This window comes from Haemaphysalis longicornis, unplaced genomic scaffold (assembly GCF_048455015.1).
Source record: "Haemaphysalis longicornis isolate Haplotype H1 unplaced genomic scaffold, Haemaphysalis longicornis Haplotype H1 scaffold_12, whole genome shotgun sequence".
In the NCBI taxonomy this organism is placed as follows: Eukaryota; Metazoa; Arthropoda; class Arachnida; order Ixodida; family Ixodidae; genus Haemaphysalis; species Haemaphysalis longicornis.
The window spans coordinates 31,347,175-31,372,177 of NW_027526225.1; the positions used below are offsets into that span (position 1 = coordinate 31,347,175).

At 45.9% G+C, this 25,003-nt stretch overlaps 1 protein-coding gene across 3 annotated transcripts in view; it reads right to left on the reverse strand.

The window, feature by feature from the left end:
- LOC144162547 (receptor-type tyrosine-protein phosphatase T-like) overlaps positions 1-25,003 on the reverse strand; it is a 90,986-nt gene that overhangs the window by 18,604 nt on the left and 47,379 nt on the right. For all 3 annotated transcript variants that reach the window (XM_077693132.1, XM_077693131.1, XM_077693133.1), the window contains 8 exons: positions 21,352-21,484; positions 16,672-16,745; positions 13,360-13,538; positions 11,225-11,312; positions 9,873-9,949; positions 1,635-1,671; positions 1,425-1,522; positions 309-425 (listed from right to left, as the gene is read on the reverse strand). In XM_077693132.1, the coding sequence (XP_077549258.1) occupies positions 309-425; positions 1,425-1,522; positions 1,635-1,671; positions 9,873-9,949; positions 11,225-11,312; positions 13,360-13,538; positions 16,672-16,745; positions 21,352-21,484 (803 nt within the window). The remainder of the gene's footprint in view (positions 1-308; positions 426-1,424; positions 1,523-1,634; positions 1,672-9,872; positions 9,950-11,224; positions 11,313-13,359; positions 13,539-16,671; positions 16,746-21,351; positions 21,485-25,003) is intronic.

Below are 25,003 nucleotides of genomic sequence, written 5' to 3' on the forward strand. Positions count from 1 at the left end.
CTTCTATTTTGCTGCGGCCTTGCCAATTTGCTTTTTTTTTAATTAAGGAACCATGCATTGCTTGGTTCCTCATTAGCTAGCATGTGGCTTACTGCTACACTTGTCCTAGGGTCGGTGGTCATCCCACCGACAATAAAAAAAATACAAAGCAGAACCAAACAACCCCACTATATAATTAGGCGTTTCTTTGCACCCGAAAGAACGCACACAAGCTAATTAACGTATTAGAAATGACTTCAACAACCCTAAAGTTGAAAAAGCCCATAGCGAGTTGAGAAGGCCGGCCTGAATGCGTGCAAAATACTCACCAGGACAACCTCGAACTCCCGCACAACAAAGTCGGTTTTGACATCAGTTTTTCTTAGCGTCACCACAAACTCGCCGTACTTCTCGCCGAATTCCGGCCAATACTTCTCACTCGGTGTCTGAAATGGGAACAACGTTCACGTATCGGCTTCTGAGACAGGCTTCAGCGCTCCCTCAGCTGTGCATAATGACGTAGTTTATTTTGAACCAATTCAAACTTGTTTTCTCAGCTGTGCACAATACGTTTTTTTCTCCACTTCTGTGTATTTGGTCTGATAGAAACTTTCCTGCGAACTGCGAGCAAACTACACGTACGACCTACTATCCAAGACCAATATTTGATTCAGTTTTGATTACGTGTTATTTATTCACAAAAATAGAAGCACTCACGAGGGCCGGGTGCTAGAAGGTTAAAAACGTTTACCTTGACTTTCTCATTCAACCTCTCAGAAAGTGCTAACCATTTTCTGATGTTTTTTATTATTCGGTTTACGCTGCTCTTGTACAACGTGAGCTTTAGTATTGTCAGCCTTGCTTGCTGGCAACCTTGGAAAATTCTGCGTGGCAAGTTAACATCTTCCAAGTGGCCTTGAACCACATGAAGTATTTTCTAATAGCATTTTGTATTGCATTGTAAAAGATTGCCGTTTAAATGAACAGCCCTTGAGTGGGTGAAATTATTTACGGCGCCAGTAAAAACGTTGATTGGCAACAATGCTACGCCGTATCTCAGGTCTTTGCACTGACCTTTTTTTGTATTCAGGTAAATAGCAATTGTGATGAAGAGTATTCTTTGTTACATTCGACGAACGATTTTTCTGATGACACTTTTTAGCACGGCTTGACAATTGAGAATGTTTTGGAACACCTGTCTGGTAACATTACACTTTTTAATCGACTTCTCATGCTGCAGCATTGTTTCGACATGTTACCGTCCCCATCGAATTAAAAGAAACCGTTTTTGGATTGCAGTTATAGATGTTGCAGTGGCATTATTTCCCGTCTGATTATGCTCTAGCCCAGGAGACGGCATAATTGGTAACAGGATAGACAGAAAAAATATGGCGGCAAAATGTGTGATAAGGTTTAAAAATAAGGAACGAGGCGTAACCACATACCATTTCTTCCTCGCACCCACCACTCAGCATCACCAGTCTGCGTACGTCTTCCTGCCAGATCATTCGCCAAAAGTCAGGGATTGTTTTTATTGTAGGGCCTGCAATAAATGATCTCTTTAAGGCGACTTAATGTACTGCTTTCTCACATACATCGCGCGCAGCTATCACGTAGAACATAAGGAAAGATGAAGGCGCTGGAAAATGGCTCACCTTTGTCTGCTATGTACTTGCGAGGATTCCTGAAGTCCTATGAAGACAGAAGCAAGTGTGGTTTATAAGTGCAAACACGTACATTTATTATTTTGTTCTCTTCTGTTTGCACCTTTCCTAAACACAAAAACTCGCACTTAAAACGTTTCCGTCACAATTTTGTAATGCTTCCCATGTGGCACCAAGCAATGTTTATATAAACGTTCATGCTGTACAGTGTGGGCGAAACCACGGCACAATAGAAGACCGCACAGCACGGTCTGTGAAAGGGCACCACACAGGCACAGCGCCCGTAACGTCCCCTCTGTTCTCTTGTGTTTTTCTCCGCGCTGGACCTCAATCATTAGCGTCTTACAACTCGCTTAGATCGCTACTGTGTTGCAGTGTGTAGAAAAATATTTATCATACTGTACTTCCTGCTTAACTAAGGAACATAAGCAGGACAAATTCCCAAGCATAACAAATACGCCCATGCATAACAAAGGTCAACGCTGTGTGCGTGACGCTAAAGAAATAACCTATTTTGCACCTCCTCCATCCTCCCGCGATATTCTGTTCTAAGATAGGTACAAGGCCGACACTTCCGTTAAGATGCAAAAACGGTAAAAACATCTGTTGATATTCCATGCCCCACCTCTAAACCGACCTAAAAGGTATCAAAGTGTTTTTATTTATTGGAAGAATGCGCAGAACTTGGATAAGAGAACATTGTGCAATGAAAAAAATGGCAGCATATCTCGTCCCTTCGTCGGAAATGTCGAAAAGAGACGGTGGTTTTTGTCGACAATTGCCAAGTAGATGCCTCCCTTTGCTTTACCACTCACCTCTCCACTGTTCCTCTTTCGTCACACCCCTCCCAAGGTAAACACACTAGAGGTTTGCTCAAGTCAATTCAAATTTACCGCGTTCCACTGCTCCAGGCCAGGTGCCTGGATGCCAGCGCTGCCGTACTGCGGAGACGCGCGTGAATCGAGCCACCCTACTACAGCGTTTATAGAACCACGTTGCCGAACTCCACCAGCGTTCCAAGGGGAACGTGGAACCTATCTAGTGGAACCTTTCGTTGGTATTGCCGTTTGATTCCTTAAATGCCGCCAGGAGGTAGCGCTGCAACACCTGGTGACGGTTTTATGCCGCTGATATATTTCATTTGCTGTAGCAAAAATCAAGCGTCCATATTTTTTTATAAAGGAACGCTGCATATATCACTTATGTATTGATTTGCTCCTTATATTTGCGTAATGTCTTGTTCTTTTTCAACAATGTTGACAAATATGAACAATGACACCTGACTTAGACGTTTAGATTTGGAGCGAGTATTCGTTTCACTTTGGCCTGGTGGATGAATGGAGTCACAGATAGACAGACAGACAGACGAAATTTCTGGGTTTAAATAGCCGAAGAACGACTAGCGTCTTTAAAAGCACATTTCTAGCAAAAAACATTCATAATCCGGTGGTTCGGCCAGGGGTGTTTGTTCCGACCCCCACGTTTCTACCCTTAGGCTACTGAAGCCGAACAGCTGCCATATTTTAGCAGCTGCATAAAAGAATAAAAGCAGTGTTCCAAGTGGACCAGTAAATGGCGTTGGATGCGCAGAGGAAATGCTGCGGTTGTACCCACAAGGGAACGTAGTCTGCCCCCCGCCCCTCCTACCCCCTAAGAAGACAAAAATTATTTCTTGATTTTAAGGAACATTTGTGTCCGCATAAGCGTTCACAGATGATGAAGATGTTCGCAACGCTAATTTTTTATAAGGTGTGCGCATATGTTAGTCTTTTCTAGTCTGGAATCCAGCGCGAATTCACAGAAGGCATTAAAACATTTCGAAATGACTTCAGGCATGGAATACTAAGTGGGAAAATTCTGAAATAAAAAAATTACATTTTTTTTAATGGGAAACTGCACTGCTTCCATGGCCTGCTTAACGTCGACTCTGCCTCGTGTTGACAGCTATGACGAAGGGCTTCAGAGCTGAAACCTGCTTCCTGTACCTTAATAACAGCCTAAGCGGATACACGACTTGACTGTACAAAGTCGGCCTTGCTGACCCCTTGTACAACCAAGTGGTCTGGCACAATAAGCAAGTTATCGCACAAATATAAAACGACGAAGGCGACGACGAGCTGACCGAGTGTGCTTGGCACCGGCTCTGGTTCAAGGATCAACCTCTGGTGGAAATTAACTTCAGTGTTCCGAAACAACGCTCCTGTAGTGTTCCTTAAGTCACCAGGGGCACGTTGATACTAAGTGCGATGCCGAAAGTGCATTTTTTGCACTTTGCGGCCGTTTAAGCTACCGAAGCGGCGGCCGCCTCGCTAAGCCTGAAGCGCTAGCGGTGCAGCCTATCCCGCACCGGGACAGTCACGATGCTCGAGATGGCGAGTGCAACATCGTGCGCCGTCGCTGAAAACGTCCACCAGTCGTCGAACGGCGACTCGGAGGATGAGGAGATGGAAACTCGCGACAACAAAGACGCCTCTTCACATCCCTAGGAAGACAAAGCAACTACTGCACCTTGTATTTTCTTCGCCCACCGCGCCAAGCACCGTCGTGATCAGCGACTCGTTACTGCACAGCAGCAGTTGACCGAAACGCCGGAGAAGCCCGCCTTCGCAAAAGTCGGCACACAGCGCGCAAACCCCGACAGCCTCCCCTACCTGCCGAAGATCTGAAACTGGCATTTCGGCCACGCAATGGTCTACGCCTTGCCAGGATGAGCCCAGAAAAATTACTAATGGCTATAGCAACTGAGGCAAACCTACCTGTTGGAGCAGACAACGTCAAGATGCGGATAGACGGGGACCAAAACGTCCTTCATGAGTACCCCTTCTAAAACAACAGCTATGACGCTAAGCACGATTTGATGGGAAGTCTTACGAGGTAGCGTCATACGCACAATCTCCAGACAACTACTGCAAAGGGTCATTCATAACATCGACCTTGATACAACCCCCGACACGGTCATCAAACGCATCGAGGATCCAGGTTATGAAGTTTTCACTTGCAGAAGGCTTGGAAACACCGAAACAATGGTGATCACATTCTGTGGCAAGCATGTGCCCTATTATGTCAACTACAGTGGTATCCCGCTTCAGTCCTACTTCTACAAGAGAACGGTACCCTATTGCCAGAAATGCAACGAGACTGGTCACAGGGAGGATGTGCGCCCGCAACCCTCTACAACACCGAGGTGCGGGAAATGTGGGCTCGCCTTAACAACGGCGCAGCATCAGTGCCACCCTCAGTGCAGCTTTGCGGGGGCTCCCACCCGATGGCGGACAAGTCTTGCACTAGACGGTACCTGCCACCTGTGAATCGTCAAAAGCCTCAGCGCCAACAGCAACAGTCCTCCCGACAGACCCGCTCTCCCTCCCCTGAACTCCGTGGTGGTAGTTCGCACTTTCGCCATTCTCGCTCATCAACGCAGCGCAGTGCCAGCAGGGAAGGATCATCTCTAAGCACCGTTCCGGGTCAAGGCTGAAGACTTCATCGAGGAAACGAACGCCTTGCCGAGACACAACTCTAAGTGAAGACCGGTCGACGATCGTGGCGGGCGAAAAAGCAAGCCAGCTTCGTATACCTTACCAATGGTGAGCTGGACACAGGTTACCTCCCCCAAAGCTCTCCATGCAGCAGTCACTGCAGAATTGGCTAGGGAGCGCGCCTATAGTGCACGAGTGGCCGAAGGAAATGCCACACTCAAGAAGGAACTAGCTAATATGCGAGCCGAACTTCTAGCGCTTCGAAGCGAAATTCGTAAAACAGACAAAACATTCAACGAGGCAGACACCCAATCCCCACCCCTTGTCAAATGCAAACGGGAAAGAAAAACGAACACGCAACAACACCAGACCCATCACATCACCAGGCAACCGTAACACCCAGCGACCAGCAGGGTCTCCTTGCTCCGCCATATGCAACCGTCCAAAAGGTAATGGGTATGGAAACCAGGACTGTCCCAGCCTTACAGGCGGCTACTCAGCAGGCAGCCGCAACATCCGGCGACCCGCAGGGTCTCCTACCAGCGGCTTATGATACCATCCAAAAGGTAATGGATATAAAAACCAGGACCATCCAAGCCCTACAAACTACTATAGAGCAGGCTATACAGCGACCGTTGCAGCAGCACTTGCCAGTTATGCAACCAGACATCACAACCCAACAGCAGAACCTTGCTGGTTACAGTCAAGAAAGGTTTGCAAGGCTAAAGGAACTCTTGTTTGCTCTTGAGGCCAGGCAGCTCCGGCGGCTGCAGAAGGTAACCACACAAGAGCCTACCGACCTCCACGTGCACCAAGAGCTACCTCCTGATTATGACGAGGATGACTGTTTCCCTACAGACGCCTAACCCTCGCCAAAGCTCTACAGGAAAGACCACCGTATAGCAGTGGAACTGCCGAAGCTTTAAAAACAAATACGGCTCTCTTCTTCAAAGCACATCTTCGTCAACATCCCATCCAGACATTGTTGCGCTTCAGAAACGAACACACGCGCTCGCCTATCCGGATACGTCACGTACAGTAGGGGACAGCCTTCACACCCTCGTGAGTAAAAGACTACTGGCTATACAGCACCACCTGTAGCAATCCCAACCGGTCGCTAGCCTGCTAGAGCGGATACCACGACAAGTTAAAAGAAAGAATAACCTCTTGTTTCTTCTAAACGTTCCGAGATACCCGCCGGGCATCCCCAAACATGTCATAGAGCAGGCCACCTACAAAGCACCGAGCAACCCCCTGCTTATAATGGGCGACTTCAACGCGGCCCACCACTTATGGGGCTATAAATACGCAAACCCCAGAGGCAACCTGCTCTACAGACTTATTGAATACATGGACCTCACACTTATAATCGATCCCATGAAGAGTACAAGAATCGGCATGAGCTCGACAAGAGAAACAAATCCCGATCTCACTTTCATAAAAAACATCCCTCATGCTACATGGACCAATTTGGACGAATACCATGGCAGCTATCATGCTCTACTGGCCACCACTTTCATGGGTTGTAATACAAGGACAGTACTGGTTTAGCCCGTATAACGGACTAGACGAAGCTAAGAGAAACACGATCAGGAAGACACCAAAGCGAGAAATACGATTCCTCGACCATCCAAGAATGGATCGCACAATTATCCCTGTATGTTGAAGCCAATACCAAAACATTGCAGACTTACACCACCACCCCTTGCATCGACGCCTTTCTCCTTCACATATGGGAAGCCCGACAACAGATGGAAAAAGCAGCGCATGAATCGGAAACTCAAAAAAGCGCATTGCTCTACTCGCTGCCAAGGCGGTAGAATACGCAAACAAGCTAGCGAGAGAAAATTGGCTGACCCTTTGTGATGGGCTTCGAGGCACACTAAGCACCTCCAACATTAACAGACTGCTCCGGTATTTGATCAGTCCGACAGGCAGTAGGGCATCCTGCCACAACATGACCAGAGTCACTTACCAATTCCCAGACAGGGAAGCGATCTCGTTCTGGCTGTCAAAGCCTCGTACTTCCCTGCGCAACAGTGGGAGCCATTGCCGCCATACGCCGGCAGCCAAAACTAGCTTCTCGGCGAGGATCTCGATCTTCACGAAGTTGCCGCGGCCATTCAAAATCTGAGGTGCCACACGGCTCGAGGAATTGACCAAATTACTAACAAAGCACTCATCCATATCGGCGACCGTTCGCTGCTAGAACGTACCGCCCACCTTAACAAAATTTCGAAATCTGGCGACCTACCCGACGATTGGAAAACAGCGGAGGTCCGCCTCATACCAAAGCCAGGCAAACCACCAGCCTTTGAAAACTTGAGACGTACCTCTCTTCGTGTGCGGGAAAACCTCTAGAGCATGTGGTTCTCAACAGACTGCAACTGTGTCTGGAAGACTGAGGTAAAATCCCACAAACGATGGTGGGATTTCGTCCACAACTGTCAGCGCAGGATATCTTACTTCAGCTTAAAGAGGATGTGAGGGCCTCTGCGACTCGTGCCTACCCCACTGCCATCCTCGTATTGGACCTCAAAGGGATGTTTGATAACGTCAAGCACCCAGAAATTTCGCACAGGTTGAACACAATGGGATGTGAGGCCAGGGTATACAACTACATCAGAGATTTTCTCTCTGGAAGGAAAGCTGTGTTAAAATTAGGGGAAAAAGCTACGGACCCATTCTTATTGGGTGGGCGCGGAACATTACAGGGGGCTGTAGTGTCTCCTTTTCTTTTTAATAGTGCCCTACTAGGCCTGCCGCCACGCCTCGACATCCCGGGCATCCGCCATGGTCTATACGATGACGACATAACCATCTGGTCATCCACAGGTTCGATCAGAGAGTTAGAGAGCCGCCTAAAAGAGGCAGCAAATGTGGTGGCTGCCTATGCCAAGTCATGTGGTCTCAGGTCCGCCCCCAGAAGACTGAGCTAGTCCTGGTTTCACCGCGCAAAACACACTTTCCGGGTTCGCCCACTATCACCCTACGCCTAGAGGGCTATATCATTGCACCATCTCCAAGTGTGAAGATCCTGGGCACAATATTCCAAGCCGACCGCCCCAACACCCTTCTGATCAAGAAATTAAAACCACAATAGACCAGATCACTCATATGATAGGACGAGTCACGACCAAAACCAGGCGACACGCTTCGCCTTGTCTAGGCCTACGTCGTGTTTATGATTACGTACGCTATACCTTACGCCCTGCTTAAAGCCACACAGCTGGATAAAATAAACATCCTGAGCAGGAAGGCGTACAAGCAAGCCATGGGTCTTCCGGCAAGCACCTCGACCGAACGACTACTCCCACATGGCATTTGCAACTCAGCCGAGGAGTTAATAGAGGTGCACCTGTCTAGCCAAAGAATAAGGTTAGGAGCAACCGAAACGGGGAGGTTGATCCTCTCACGCCTGGCGCTGTCGTCCCCACTCAGCCACCCACCTCTCCTTACTGGAAACGTACCCCACTCCATTAGAAGACACTTCATAGTGCCCGTCTTAACACGCAATGTGCACCCTGTGCATCACGGGGATCGCAGAGAAGCCGGAGCCCGGAAAATATTTAGGTTTTACGGAGATGGACCAACTACCGCCTACACAGACGCAGCCTGTTACCCCGGAAGAGCAGCCATGACGGCCACCGTCGTTTTAAATCAGCAGCACCGGTGCAGCATCTCAATACCTGCACATAACCCTCTCCAAGCCGAGCAAGAGGCGATAGCACTTGTGCTTAGCCAAAGGAACACAAAAATTATACCGAGTCAGCGAGTCACCCGAATACCGAGTCAGTGCTGGTGAAGCCGAAGCCGAGCCCGAGCGCATGCAACTTCTTGTCACCTACCAGGAAATCACGCAGCACCATAGGCTGTCCCGTAAAACCTACTCTTCACCCCACAAATCGCTACCGAGGAATCAGGAAAGATTATTGCATGCCCTGCAGGTCAACACCTTCCCACGTCACACCAGACTTCACCTCTTTGACCAGACACACTTTTCTCCACTTTGCCGCTTCTGTGGAGAGCCTGGGACTCTCAGACACATCGTGGGCGGCTGCGAGGAGTCTACCCTAGACCCCCCTAACATCTACCCTTCCACGGAGGTGTGGAAGAGAGCCATGGCCAGCTCCGGCCTCGAAGATCAGCTGCACCTGATCGAAATGGCTGTCGACGCGGCCCAAGCTCAAGGCATCCTGGTATGAGGACGCCTCTCTGAAGCATTTTCTGGATTTAATTAAACTTTATTCTCTCTCTCACACACACAAATATAGGAAAATATGAGAAGTGTTTTCCAATGTAGGCAAGTTGTGCATGTCCTCCCTCATGTGCACCGGAAATTCTTTGCTACCCATACCTGCTGTCTATACAGTGTCCTTAGGTGAGGAAGCTGGGAAAAGAACTAGCGGCCGGAATCAAACAATAAAAGTTAAAAAAGCAGGGCCGAGTTTTCCGCCTTTCTTAGCCCAGTAGCAGTCGTATTGGCAAAGAAACACGACTAGGTAAGACATCAATCCTTACACAGGACACAGGTCCATTTCATACAACAAAAGCACTTTCGCCACTGGTAAAGGTTCATAGTCTGGTTCAACGGCATGAAGTGGTGTGCATAAAAAGAGCGTGGTTGTTGGCATTGAATATCCATTGACCGCGCTCCGGTCTTCACTGTTTCGCCGAAACCCAGTACTTTAGTGTCCTTGGTTTATTAAGAGCAGTTGGACAGGTGAACTGGCCAAACCAAGCCTAAACTCACCGGAACGTAGCTTGCATTATTGTAGTCGCTACCTCGAGGGCCTTCCCGGTCCGTTAAAATCACTCGAGAGCGGTCGTCTGAAAAGAAATAATAAGATATCACCTCACAAGCAGCTAGGGAGAGAGATGACTCATGAGCGGTGCAAATTACAAAGGGCAAAATAAGCAGCTTATTTTCTATAAGCAAATTAATATTAAATACGATAGTCTTTCTTGGGCTAGTAAACGCAAAAATTTCTGGCTGTCTGTCTGACCATCTGCTTGTCTGTCTGTCCCTCGTATGAGCAGTGGGTGGACTGGCTGTCCAGTTCAGACATCTCGACCCAGCGCATGCTGATAGAGACGGCATAAGTAGCAAGCAAGGACCAGGGTATACCGGACCACTGGACGCCCCCACCGGTGCTCTCACCATCCTACATCATTAAGCTCAAAATTAAACATTTTTATTCTCTCTCTCGACACAGTAGCCCGGCCAAAACCTATAGAACTCCTGAACGAGACGTCTACATAGGCAAACCATTTTCAAGCTACTAAATCTGGTGGCAATGCTAATATATTCAACATTGTTGAGCAAAAGGAACACACTACGCTTATTTGAGGCAAGACAGCAATACATAACTGGTACTCGCTGTGTTCTTTTTAAATGAAAACACATGACTGATTGATTTTTGCCAGCGCAAATAAAACAATACTATTTGAAAAAAATGTTTTGACCCAGAAATACACAACCAGCAAGCGGTGCTAACTAGGGGCGGCATTCTAAGATGTCCAACAAAAGGTTCCAGTGGGTGGCGCGCCAGCAGGGGGACGTGGGTAAATTGGATTGACTTGAGCAATCCTCCAATGTGTTTATCGTGCAAGGAGCCGATTGGGATGGGAAGAGCGGGAGAGTTGGGTAGCAAAGAGAAGAGAGGAATTTACATTGCAGGTGCGGCACATGACTACACCCTTTGCAGATACGCGGCCATTTTTTTACTGTCCCTCGTTCAAACCTGCTTCAACCTACGAATCGCTCCACTAAAGCGGAACTTCGTTACCTTGACGCATATCTTCAACAAGTCCTCATGCACGCGTCACAGTGCACCACAAGTTGTCCGATTGCACCTCTACGGCGACAGCTCTTAGAGTTTCCCTAGAGATTGCAACTTTGTGGAAAGGTACAAATAATGAACTCGTTGCCCGCAAAGCTGCTCTCGTGATCTACGTACAGACTTCGAAAAGTTCTGACATGCCAGAAGCAGTAACGCTGTCACAGATCGGGCAGCCAGTAATAGAAGAATCTCGTCTTCTTTTCCGTCATTTTTTCCACCTGTATTACGTATTACTCTTCATGACATTCCAAACAGTACGTACATGGCAAAACATCGCCGACACTCCTCTTCGACCTCTTCACAGACTTCTCGGCAGTGGCACATGTATTGAGGATTCCAGTGTTCGCTGTCTGTGAATACAGACGTGAAATGACAAAAGCCCGCACTTCAGAAGCAGCACTGCTTCCGCAGCCACCATAGAGAAAAGCAACAAAAAGGCCTGATTCATCCAGAAAGGTACGGCATGGAGAAAGAGCAGATATATCAATTAATGCTTATTTCCTTACAGTACAGCTAGCTTCAAAAAAAGCGTTAGTGCGAAACGAAGCCAGGAATTATCATTCTTGTTAAGAGTGGCAGTGAATGTAAAAACAAGGAACTTTTACTAAACGTACAAACCTGTCATCTGATAAAAATGAAATGGGTTGGTCACTTACTAGGCGCAAGTTTATTGCCAGCGGGAGTTCACAAGCGGATCCGTAGAAGCGACATTTAAAACACGCAGGCAGTATTTAAAACATATATAGTTGTTAATATGACCATGCCTAGGTTTTGCGGCCTGAAGCAGTCGCGCTGAATAGATCTTAACTTGACGTGCCCGGGTTTATATCATATTAAATTTCACTTCTATTGATATTATTGTTCTTGTTGTTGTTAGGTCACTTATTTGCCATTTCTTCTGTTCTGAGTGCTTCTGGCTAACAGAAGCGGCCCCATATTGAGGGTTGTAACCTATGTCCGTGGGTTGCCCTCACATCAGTTTTTCTCTCGCCTTTTCAATGACTCTGACCCCATGTTAGACAGGCCTAATGCACGTCCTAGTTCGACACTTTCTTTAAATTTAAATGTGGCATGCATGGTAATCTACTTAGTGCAAAGTGTTTACGGGGCCTCACAAGGTAAAAGGTAGAGAACAGAATGTTAACAAAATATAAACCATAACGTTGGTTTGAGGTCACAAATTGTACAGTGCAATTCCTTCATCAAAGGAACAATTTCAAACCATCTAATTATTCCTACGTTGTAACATTGATAAAAAGAAACCCGTCTTTGCGGACATGGGACCTAGAGCTCAAGGGGCCATGCAGGCAAAATACAAGTCTGTTTTATTCCAAGATTTCGTGTTTTTTAGTTGCCCTAGCGCTTGTCCGGAATCAAACGACTCTTTATTCACTGAGAAATTAATTAATTTAAGTTAAAATTTTTATTCTCGCGCCAAATTTGGTGTCTTTATGACGTCTGCAATGCCATCACAAGAGAAGGTCTTCAAGGTGAATCTAGTGTGCTGAGGAGCATTGTTTACTGTTAGTCAACCTAGATGGCGACACCATACCTCGATGGGCCGTATTCAGCTTTCGCTTTGTTTTTGACCGTATTTGTACCTGGCTTGTTTTTGTGAAGGTACAAAAAAATCGTTTCGAGAAACTGGTGTTCGCTCGACAACTATGGTCACGTAAGACACCATAGGTTAAACCAATCGACCAGTGTCGTCTGAGGCAACCCCAGAGCTCCGCAGCGCTGTGCAGCTAAAACAAGCATTGTGCGTGCAGTACCAACAGCAGTACGCATCGGTACCTAATGTTTGCGTGTACTCTCGTAACTTTCCTTACTTTCCCTACCATTCTTACTGCTATGAAAAGAATGTGCCTCAAATGTAAGCACTAAAATGGCACCTTCGGCAAGATTACAAGCCCTGCCTAATTTTCGTTTGCTTTTGCCGGCCTCAGCCAATCGCAGAACTCTCACATATGTCATCACAGGTTCTGTTGTGGGAAATGAGCGAGTGGGTCGCATTGCCATTCCCTTTCTTTCTAATCATGTAGCTTATTTAAATGAACTTTGCGTTAACAGTGGTGTGAGTATGATTCTAACAAGGCAATCTTTCGAATAAACGAAACCTGTGTTTTGTCTGCATGGCCCCTTCTTTGTGCCAAAAAATTATTTTTTGTAGAACTGGTCATTATAGGCGGTGTGTAGCGTTTGGACGTGAATGTCGCCATCTTATTCCTCACTTCACTTGAAATAGGTTTCAGTGCTTTTTTGAGGCAGGATGGATGACTATTTATTCACTGTAAAACAGCATGATAATGAGCCCGAGATCTAACGTCGTGCTGACACCGGAAGCAAATGTTCTACGTTCTGACGCATTAAAGAAACTCTGTTGAATGGCTTGCTTACCGCATACTCGTGTGCTAAGGAACCGTCCGTTAGACCTTGAGTCACGTGCTCTTGCAGCAGCTTAATGGACACCGGCTTCGATGGCCCACTCATGGCTGTGGCACTGCTCGTTCTTTCCACGTATTCGTTCCCCGCAACGTTCGACTGACAAGCAGACATCTCTTCTGACATCTCCACCGCTGAAAAAAGAGACAAGATTAATCACCCTACCATTGAAAATACTGTGTAACTAGGCTTGCACTAATGCATTCAGGTGCAATAATAGTAGAGCGGCAGGTTGGGTATTTAAGTACAGCCACTGCCACAACCCCGTAATTCCCGTGTAGACTTACGTATGCGTATGCCAAAGTTATCATCATAAAAAATACAGGTTGTTTCGGATATGTTCGAATACGTAGAATATTTTAAACTATAATCTGTTAACTGCAGAGTGTCTCGTCTACTATAATTTTGGGTGGCATAATGAGGTTCGTCGCGACGGTTGGCAAAACGTTTGCAATTTGTCGGTACGGGGTCTTCACGACCCTAAACAAGGTCTTTTTTCTGTTAAAATTTTTGGGTGATTTAAGTAGTGCATTTACACTGGCTGACGTATTGTCATACACTGTCAGCGTAAGGTCATATCACGTGATAACCCGCCCAAAACGCAGCTTGCGCAAACTATCTTACTATAAACGGAATGCCTTGTGACCCGACGCTGTGTATGGCAATTCCGTTTACAAAACGCGTCCTGCACATTGATCCAATACACTGGTAACAATAACATTCGGTGATCACTCCTATTTCCTGCATTGGTGGTCTTGATGGTGCAAAAATAATTTCATCCTAAGAAAAATTACCGTTTTTACGAAAAAACGTAATAATGCACCCCCTGAAATTAAACAAACTCCCTTTAAAACCTCAAAACAAGCCTGAAAATAATCGAATAATGTTGGGATACACATCAACAATACCTGATGAAAAAATCAAAGGAATTTAAAATTTTACAGTTCGGTTTGTTTTCTCGAAATATTCTAGACGCACCGACCTCGCAAACCTAATGAACAAAGCCCGACCTCCCTCACTCTCATACCACGAAGACTCAGCAAACTAAAATTTGTATGCCTTCTTTACCCTGGCCATTTTAAAATTCCACTGCAAGATTATCTCCTTGAGCGTTTAAGCACTCTTACAGAACAAACCACAAAAAGTGCTTCTACAACCAATTGGCCACAACGCCCATGAACACCGTGTTTTTCTTTCCTGAATTTCTTACTGGAACCAAATACCAGCAAGGGCAGTTAACTGTGAAACTGCGCAGTCATTTATCGATGATATTCTAGACTTGAAATGTGTATAAATGTATATATAGCGTATGTGGCATTTACTTTTGCAGAGAAGAAATCCAACTGTGTGTTTTCGAACGTCATATTTTTTAATTTGGAATAAATGATGTCGCATTAGTTTCATTGTTTTGCTGCCTTCATATAAAATTATGACTATACATTCTGACCCCACTGTGTGCACTATTCGAGTATATCCTCCTGTGCCATTCCTGCCTGAACCACCAACGTGGGCAGTATTGTGAAATAAATAAATAAATCCTGTCACGTTAAATGCAGAAAAGCACCGGCGTCATGCTGTTGGTATGGTAACAAATGCATGTAATATTCCTCCGTTGTTGCTTTGCTATGTTGCTACAATATTCTCTTCCACATTTTAGCCTCCCAAGGCCACGTACGATTTTAACGGTAGGAAGAATTTTCTTCCTTTGATCCGGTATCCTCGCGCCCAGAGGAAGCAATGTGTCCACAATTGGCTCAGATGATGTTTCACCGAGAGCGTAGAACAAACTGGCATCATTTTTGTCCTCTTGTATTTTATTTCAGTCTTTTCTACGTCACGCCAACATTCTAGAGAATCTGTTTTCCTTTCTAACTTCACTCAGGCTTTGTTGATTTTATGTACCCATATCCTGCCATTAAGTAGAGTTCAACGGTGCTTCCATAAAAACCGTGAGGATGATAACGCAAGTATTTCCACCTCCATGGAATGCTGGTGGCCCATCTTAAATAACCTCGAAAATAGAAACATTTCTACGCCAATTTCAATTTTGAATATATTTGTGTTTCCAATCCTTTAAATGTATTTCATCACTGGAATAAGTAATTTCGAACATGTTTGTCACAATAAAATATTTTCAATATAGCATCGTAGTATTATATAACGCGGTAATGATCTTTTCATAAATAAACAATTATTTAATAAATATTATACATCACTATAATTTGTTTTCAATTGGCACAGCTTGTTGACGAGCAGTTATAACAGATTAAGCCTTCAAGGAAAGTTGTGATATCAATCATCCAAATGCTTTAAAAGGCTTGTGCGAATTTCTTGAATTGTTCTAGCTCTATGCTCTATAACAGTCAATGCAACAAAGGTCCTCACCTTGATTAAAAATCCTGAAGTCAAGCATTCAACTACAAAAAGTGGTTCGCGGGTTTTAGTTGATTTATTCTGTCTGGCATTGCGGCGGCCACTTTCAAAAGTAACTTTTAGTAGAAACACAGCATTCACGAAATCGTTATCTTTTTCAGGAGTTCTACAGAGCAGTGATAAAATCGTTACCTGAAATGGTTACTTTTTTCATTACAACCTGTCCATATGACAACGTGAATGCATTAGGCGCCTGATGATCTGCTCAATTTACCACAAAAATTTCAGGTAAATAATATTAATAATATATTAATAATAATTTATTCACTTTACGTATGCAAATACATGATCCAGCCCGCATAAGCATGTGGGGGTCGCTTGTGTGCGTGGCTGGGCAGCCCAGCGAATCACAGTTCGTGATTGAACATAATAAATATACATATAGCCATTTAAAACCAAGTACTAGATTTCCAACATAAAAAAAACAAGCTCAATAAATAGGAACACAAGTGTGGGAACATACAATACATTAGAAAACACTGCGATTATGGAAGCTTCCCGAGAAAGAAAATAATACAACAATCTCTAATCAAAATAATACAACAAATGCTCTAAGAACCTCGACCGTAAGATCCTTAAGGCCCGTAGGCACACGACATTGCAATTTTCTTGATATTTGTACGAGAAGAAAATGTCATAGAAGTGCCATGAACACCCTATATCGACGTCGACGAAGACGAATGGCGCGGGCATTGCTCAAGCTGTGATGGCAGAATCGTAAATACATTCCATCGCTTTCGTAAATAGATCGCTTCAGCATCAACCATGGGTCATGTCATCCGTCCCGCCGTCACGTAAGAATATTATTGCAGAGATAAGTGCAGTTATACGTACATTTTGTCAGTGCAGAGAAGCGCTCCTCTATAACCTTGCCGCGAGAGCCATTTGGATGAGTACTTGCTCGCTTTCTGAAACGAAACAATGCTTGAATAGAGGAACAACTGAGCTGACAATACAGCCAACAAGAAAAATAACTTTTATCTCAGTATCATGGTAAATACACCCTTTTTGCAGAGGGCAACGGGTGATTACTTGGCGTGACCAATTGCTGGCTTTGACTTCGCCAGCGAGCAGCACTCCAGCAATAGGTCGCAACTGATTGCAGTTACTTCCGCAGAGAGTTCCTTCAGCAGTTCGGTCTCAGAAGCCTATCTATAGAATCGCCGATTTTGAAGCCAACAGCCTGTGTCCGAACACCAGCACTGCTAAATTTTTTTTGCGGAAGACCCGTGATTTTATTTTACTGTCAAAAGTTATCTGCTGTGAATCCTGCGTATCCTTTTCGCAAATATTGGTGGTTCGGTATCTTTTGCGTCAGTTTCAGCCTAGGGCGGAGCATGTCAACGCGTTCAATTATTGTTCTTAGTCGCATTGAATATCAATGGCGTGTACGTGCCCTATAGAAAAAAATGTCGCCGACCGCACAAGCAACAGCTTTCCATAAAAGCACCACATGAACGGAACAAAAATTACGGCCATGTCATTGATCTTTGCACATAGTACACGTACTCGTCCGCGGACCGCACTTATCAAAACTGATGTGACTATCGCCACGAGTTTCAATGCGATGTTGCAAGTTTGCTTTTAAAAAACAGGTACAGACATTAGGTTTCACTTGAACACACTGTCATGATAATTGTGGAAAGTCACTTTCTGCTGAATTTCGAGTCGGAACAAAGACGTAGGCTCACCTTGCATCTAACCAACCTTGTACTAACACTGAGTAGGGATCTTGTAAACGAAGATACTAGTGTTCTTTTAATAATTAAATAATAATTTAATTTATTTTTTATTTATTTATTTATTTATTTATTTATTTATTTATTTAAAATACCTTGCAGGCACTGGCAGGGATTGATTAGGAGGGGTTACACGTGAAGAAATTGCAAAATAACTAGATTTGTAAAAGGCACCAAAAAAGAACACAATCATACAAAAAATGAGACAAGAAATCCACCGTAAAGGCATATCTAGACAAGCGTAAAGTACAAAGATAACAAGTGCTATATCTTGCTCAAACAAAGAACAACATGCCGCATATTCAACACGAAAAGCAGGCAATAGCAAACAGACAGTTCAAACGCGAAAATGCGGTTACATAAAATTCCAATAAAACAGGGATAACAGATTAGTATAATAATACACCTAAATACAATACTACACTTTTTCAGGTAGAACGCAAAGAAGAGTTAAGATGTTTCAAGGCAAAGATGAATGCGAGTAGTGTTGTGCAGAAAGATGCGCAAAGTGGAGTTAGATTAGGCTCCTATACGTACTCGCACCTGCCGTGGCTTTACAGCTGAACAAAACCGTAGCCAGGTCTTTTCCCCACAAAAAGAAGGATGCGTTGCTACATCGTGCGCTGGGATTCGTATTCGAGTCAGCACAGAACTACGCATGCCATCAATGCATTAAGAACCATATTGAGAAAAAAATGCTTTAACTAAATTAGAACTTCATGCAACAAAGGTAGGCTAACTCTCGGCTATCAGGTGCGCTCTTCTAGAGGGCTACAAGTTTTTTTTTACTCTAGACCTTGTAGCGGGCACAGAAATCTTGCACACAGACAATTTTTTGCTTTTCGCCTACGTCAGGAAAAATGTCGCCCCAGGCGAGAACTGGAACCTCGACGCCGAGCTCACAACACTAGGCTAATTTGGATACTGATTCACAGCTACGTGTAAAAGCAGTACGCGCGAATAACGCGTGCCTATAAGTGTTTGACTTCTCTATCTGCGCTGTATTGATGGCCCTCAACGTTTCTAAAACATTCGTCCCAATATGAAACTGACCCGCCATGGTGGCTAAGTGGCTAAGGCGTCGTGCTGCTCAGCACGAGGACGCAGGTATGATTCCCGGCACGGCAGCCGCTCTTCTGATGGAGGCGAAAAACAAAAATGCCTGTGTGTTCGAAATTTCGGCGCACGTCAAAGATACCCTCGTTGTCAAAATTTATCCGGAACCCTCTACTACGACGCCCCTCATCGGCTGTGTAGCGTCGCCCCGTTAAGCCCCACAATCAATCAGTAGAAAGCAAAATTAATCTTCTTGTTTCGTGTTCTTTTCTGTAGAGTGGATTTCGAAAATTGCCGCCTCATTTTTCCACGTCCCTCTTTGTAAGTATTGTAATGAACTGATCACATTTTAAGAGCAGTATACGTGGTAGAGGTTCGAACATACTTTCGAGGGTTCCAGTTGCGGGCTAACTGCTTTAACCGAGGTGTTGCCAGAACAATTCCACACTCTAATAGAACGGCTAACATAGTGCACCAGGATTCGCAGTTCTGCTGACCCGCCCGGCAAACGTATAGCAGCCAAGTGGCAGATACGTTCTTAGTCAATCCCAGAGATTGGCAGTGCCTCCGGCGGGTGGTGGTAGTGGCAAGAGGCATTTCTATTTACACATGGTACAAAAACGCCATGTTACGCCTAGGTGAATTTCCGTGTCCAGCGGAAAGTAAAATAGTTATAGGAGGCGGAGGAGAAGGAGGAGCCGTAGGAGTAGGAGGAGGAGGAGCAGGAGGTGGAGGAGAGAGAGAGAGAGAGAGAGAGAGAGAGAGAGAGAGAGAGAGAGAGAGAGAGAGAGAGCTCTTTATTAGATGAAAGCAGAGAGGTTTGCCGGCATGTTCCCGCCTGCATGCTACTCTGCGGGGATGGGGAGAAGGGAGTAAAGGTCCTAAAAGAAGTAGGGCAGAAGAGGGGAAAAGAAGAGATTAAAAGAAAACTAAACACGAGGCTTTGCCTCGTGACTTAAAAGTCCACAAGATCTCACACGTAAAGTTCTAAATTGTCTCTGCGAGGCCGATTCCGTGTAAATAGTCAAATAAAGCAACCAACACTTTTCTCTGGGACGATGGAGAGGGCCAGGGTCCAAGGAGACCTTTCAAAGATATAGGTGGAGGAGGAATAATCTTTATATAGGCGAGCCTTAGGTGCTGCTGTCTGGGCAACAACCTGGTGGGCGGTTTCCTCGAGACCGGGATTCCCTGGACTGCGCTAGCCACCCGGGCCCTCTCCACCAGGCTACTCTGGGAGGAGAGGTCATAGCTGGCTAGCCGTACCACCCAGTTCACGTATGTAGGTTGGGGATTAGAAGTTCGTTGACACCCCCATATCAGATGATATAGGGTGCCAAGGTGGGGCAGTATTTCCAAGGTGGGCAGTAAATGGTGGGGCACATTGCATGTGGTAGAGTATGGGGGGTAAGAGTTCGTTTGTAGTCGTCGGAATATTGTAGCTTTGGTTCTGGATAGGTGTGGGAGAGGTGCTGGGTATTTGTGGCGCCCGCGGAAGTACTGGGCGAGTATGTCGGCGTATTTTTGCAGGTGCGTTGGCTTGAGGATGTCGTCAGCTTGTAGGTTATCCCCCTATTGTGAAAGGGCCTGGTGTGTACGCCTTTGAGGGATTCGTGGCCAGGTGACCAGACAATGTGTAGTCCTGAAAGTAGTTTAATTTGTTTCAGTATAGCCAATGCTGTTAGGGATATTGGTCCGATCAGGAAAGTGCGACATGCATCTTGGGAGTCTGTCAGTAGAACTGTGTAGTCTTCGCAAGTGGGCGCGGCTAGGGCGATAGCAACTTCTTCAGCTGTTTCTATCGATTTTGTAATGGTCGTGAGGAGGGTTATTTCTTTTCCGTTGGCGTCGGTCACACTGGCAGGGTGGGCAGATTTGTGGGGGTATGTAAAGGCGTCTGCATAGAGAGTGAAGGGGAGGAGGTCATACTACACATAGATTGCGCGCGCCCTTGCAGCTCGTCGTGCCTTTTTATATGTCGGATGCATGTTACGTGGTATTGGAGCCACTCTGATGTATTGTCGAATAACCCTGGGAATGCGTACCTTTTCGTCTTGCTGTTGCGGAGTCGAATACCCCACCCGGCGGAGGGTCGCTCTTCCCGTGATGGTGAGTTGGAGGCGTGTCAATTGAGAAATTCGATGGGCTTCTTGGATTTCTACTCCCGTATTGTGGACGCCCAGTGGCAGTAGCTTGTTTGTTGCCATTGTGCGGGGGAATCCTGGAGCGGTTTTGTAGGCTTGCCGTATCACGGTGTTCAGTTTGTTTTGTCCGGAGGGTTTTACGGCTAAGTAGGCAACAATGTATGCAATCCGGCTGGTACGGATGGCTGGGATTATGCGCAGAATATCTGATTCTTCGAGGCCAAATATTCGGTGAGAAACTCGAAGGATAAGGTTCGTAATTGTGAAAGAGTACCTTGAAGTGGTAGGATTGTTTGGGCACCCTACCCGTCTTTTGGAATAGGCTATAGGAATTCGAAAAAAAATAATTGCTCTAAGGCAGTGGTAAGAAATTAAAAGAGAGGCCGTATGTCTCAAGGAAGTTCCGTACAGCAGTTAGCAGGCACCGTTAACGAGTTTGGGTAAGGAAGACGGGTAAAGCCAATCGGTCAAACTGAGTGGGAATGCAATGCCTACTTCGGTGGGTGCTCACCTCAGACAGGTTTTTACACGATACGACCCTTCAAATTCCCCAGCTGCGTCTAGGAGAAGCTTACCTTCGGCGCAGGCACACGTTGGTGGTGGTACCTAAAAGTACTACGAAAACGCCGGCTGCAACTGCAGCAAAGATGGGCCAGTTGCTTTGAATGGAACTAACGATCGCTTCCCTCTTGAGCACATCCTTGCCCACTGAAAACAGAATACAACAGGTCAAAATGACTCGAGCAAATCAACCGTTGCTTATAACATGTATTTTTCAAAAAGCAAGCAAGGTCAAAGCGACTAAGCAGAAAAAAAATGTGTTTTCACTAAAGGTAAAGTATCAAGGCAGCTCAGAGCAGTATGGCGCAACACTTCTATGACTTTAATTAGCCATGGCTTCAATGGGGTCCTTTAGTGTTCTGAGGAAAAAAATTTACACCATCTTCCCGCGAGGGGAACCATGGAGTAGATGCAACGCATGGGGGGGTCGCCGTTGCGTTTCCGTTATGTTAGCGATGTCAGCGTGTGGATTGCTGTTGTTGTGTATCCTATTTACGCAGCATGTTCTCCCCCGATGCGTCCCATCTACCCCATGGATCCCCTCGCGGGAAGATGGTGTAAAGTTTTAACCGAGCGCAAGCTTCGCGCTAACACATAGCTGGCACGGCGACGGGAGCGAGCGCAGCCGAGCGCAAGCTGCCCGCTGACCGCGCTGACACACAGATGGCGCTGCGGTGAGAGCGGCGGAGCGCGCAGCTGCCGCGGCAAGGAGAATGGGGGAGGGATGCGGACTACGCCAGCGACAACGACGCGGGACAAGGCGAGTAAAGAGATGCGTTGCATCTAAAAAAGTCCACGGGAAAATTGAAACTCTACTGTTTCGTTTTCATTGGGTCTAGCTTTGCACTTTGCGGGGTACCGCCGCTTTATTTTTCGGTGTGTGTGATTTGTAAGGATTTGCATGGGCATGTTCATCACTGTCTATCTAGCAATTTTTGTCTGCATACTTTCCGCCTCCCCCACATAATCGCTAACGTTTATTCACCTTTAAAAGCCCGCGACCGCCAACGTTTCTTTTGTCGTTTTTGGAAATCCGCACCATTATTTTAGTTGTACGTGCTTTAGAGATAGACCCAGCGCTGATCAGAATCTCACTACCGGGTTGGACATATTTGTGAATTAAAGGGATGGCGACTGGATGGAGGCATACCACACCTACTATGGTTTAATCACCGGGGGGGGGGGGGGGCACTGAGGAAATATATTGCATCATCCCTATCGCAGACCTTGCAAGTACAGTCATGGACAAATGAAATACGAACACGAACATATGAACCACAACACGCGCAGGAATACAGTTTATGGAGGTCCAATAACGGTGCGTATTGGTGTACTTGGAAAGCCACATTTTCACATTTTGTTACTGCAATTGGGTCACGCGTCAATTTGACTCGCATGAAGGAAAATAGCGCTATTTGTGTGTTCAGGTTCACATTTTCCTGTTCGCGTTTCATTTTCATGACTGTACACCATATATAATTTCATTACATTCAGCCTAAGTCTACTCCAGGACAAAAACCTCTCTCGCCTAGATCTCTAGCTACTCCTGCTCGGCGATGTCCCAATCTGTTATTCGCATTTAATTTAGCTCGTCCCTCCATCCAGTTAAGGGTATTCTCGTAATTCTAATTGGGACGCTTTCATTCCCAGCTGAATTTCATTTATTTTACTTAATTTGAACTACTATATCTCTCACCGGAGTTGTTCCCTACAATATAGGTACGCATAAAAAGGTACCTGCCTCTGCTTTTTCAAAATCTTTTTGTGGTGTGACCCTGCCGCACGTTGAAAGCAGCTTAAAGGAGTGATGAGCCAAAATTTGATGTACTGGAAAGATTTCGTGTTTTATAGTGCCCCCATCGCTTATCCGGCAGAAAAGGATGCCGTATTCACTACGAAATAATTAATTTAGGATAAAATTTTGATTCTCCCGCAAAATCGTGGGTTTTCGTGACGTCTGCTATAAAGTCACAAGGGGGGAACGAACTGTTGAAACGAACTTTCAGCCTCTATGCTTTCAGTGCATCGTTAGGCTCTGCCGTGGCCTCCGTGATTTGCTGCCGGCGGCGCGGCGTTGCTCCGGCCGTCCCAATCGCCCGAAGAGAGCGTAAGTTGAAACGGGGGCGTGGCCGCGTTTTTTGCCGCACCACGGCGGCGCGCGTAACCTAAGGTCGCTTTCCCTGACGCGGGCGGGCGCAGAGGACAAAAACTCGGCCTTCGCAGCCTGTGTGCGCCGTTTAATAATAAAAAAGCTACCGCACACCAACGCAGGAGAAAGGTAGAAGTAGTTGCTGGTGCCATTAGGGTAGTTACTGGTGCCTTTGAATTTTCGACGTAGACTATGCCCGGGGTGATGCATTAGTGAATTCATTGCACAGCAGTATTCTTTTTTGTACTACAGTCACGCATGGTTCCAAAACACAACACGTTTTCCGGTTTTATTTCTGAAAATCTCGTACATGTTGTTTGGAACGCAGGGAACGCATATTGCGGTCGTTCCGAGCAAGAATCAAATTATGGGAACTCAACCGACCGAAATCCAACCTTAAGTAAACACGAAAATACCCCCTATGTCTTTTCCTTTTTTCTCCTTTAAACGTGCGGTCTTCGACAGATAAAGTAGATGACATGGCAACACTTGAAATGTTTGGCATAACTTTTACCGCGATACTATTAACAGAGACGTCGTATACTTCAGCATCTGAAGTGTATGCTGTCCAAATGGCTATCGGTATTTCTTCCGCAATAGGCAGATTAAACGTGCTGGTGCCGTTTATTGGCATGCATGCTTGCATATACAAACGTACAGAGAGGCGTTCAGTCTACCATACATGGACGTGGTCTATGTAATGTAATAAAAATCTTTACCCGAGTCACGATTGGTATAGTCCTCCACTTGATGTGTTTATTCACTGATAATCCGAACAACTTACTTACAGCCGATGTTGTGCATACAGATATTAATGATCAGCTTAACTGCTCACCGAAAAAATAATGCTTTTAATATGTCATCCCAACAAATTACGTGCAGAATATATTACCCCAGCAAATCTAGAAATCCAGAAACAGCCTTTCGAAAAAATACATATGTAGAGACCATGGCGATATGAAAGGCATCGCGGAATACCATATGACTTTTTCTCTCACGGCAAATAATTTGGTACCGAGATTGCAGTAGGTACTTGAAACAACTAAGCATATTAAATAAAACGCAAAAAAATGATTGATTCGTACCCGTGGAAGCCTAACCGATTATTTGACTATCGTAGTCTCGCCTGCCTATAAACAATACACGAGAGCTTATTGGTATTACGCTGTTTTCGCGCACGTGCATTCGCGCGCGCGCGCGCACGCGCACACGCGCGCACACACACACACACACACGCACACACACTCACACGCGCACACGCGCACACGCGCACACGCGCACACGCGCACACGCGCACACGCACACGCACACGCACACACACACACACACACACACACACGCACGCACGCGCACGCGCACGCGCACACGCACACGCACACACACACACGCACGCACGCGCACGCGCACGCACACACACACACACACACACATACACACGCACACGCACACGCACACGCACACGCGCACGCACACGCACACGCACACGCACACACACAACGGATACCCAGAGCGTTCGA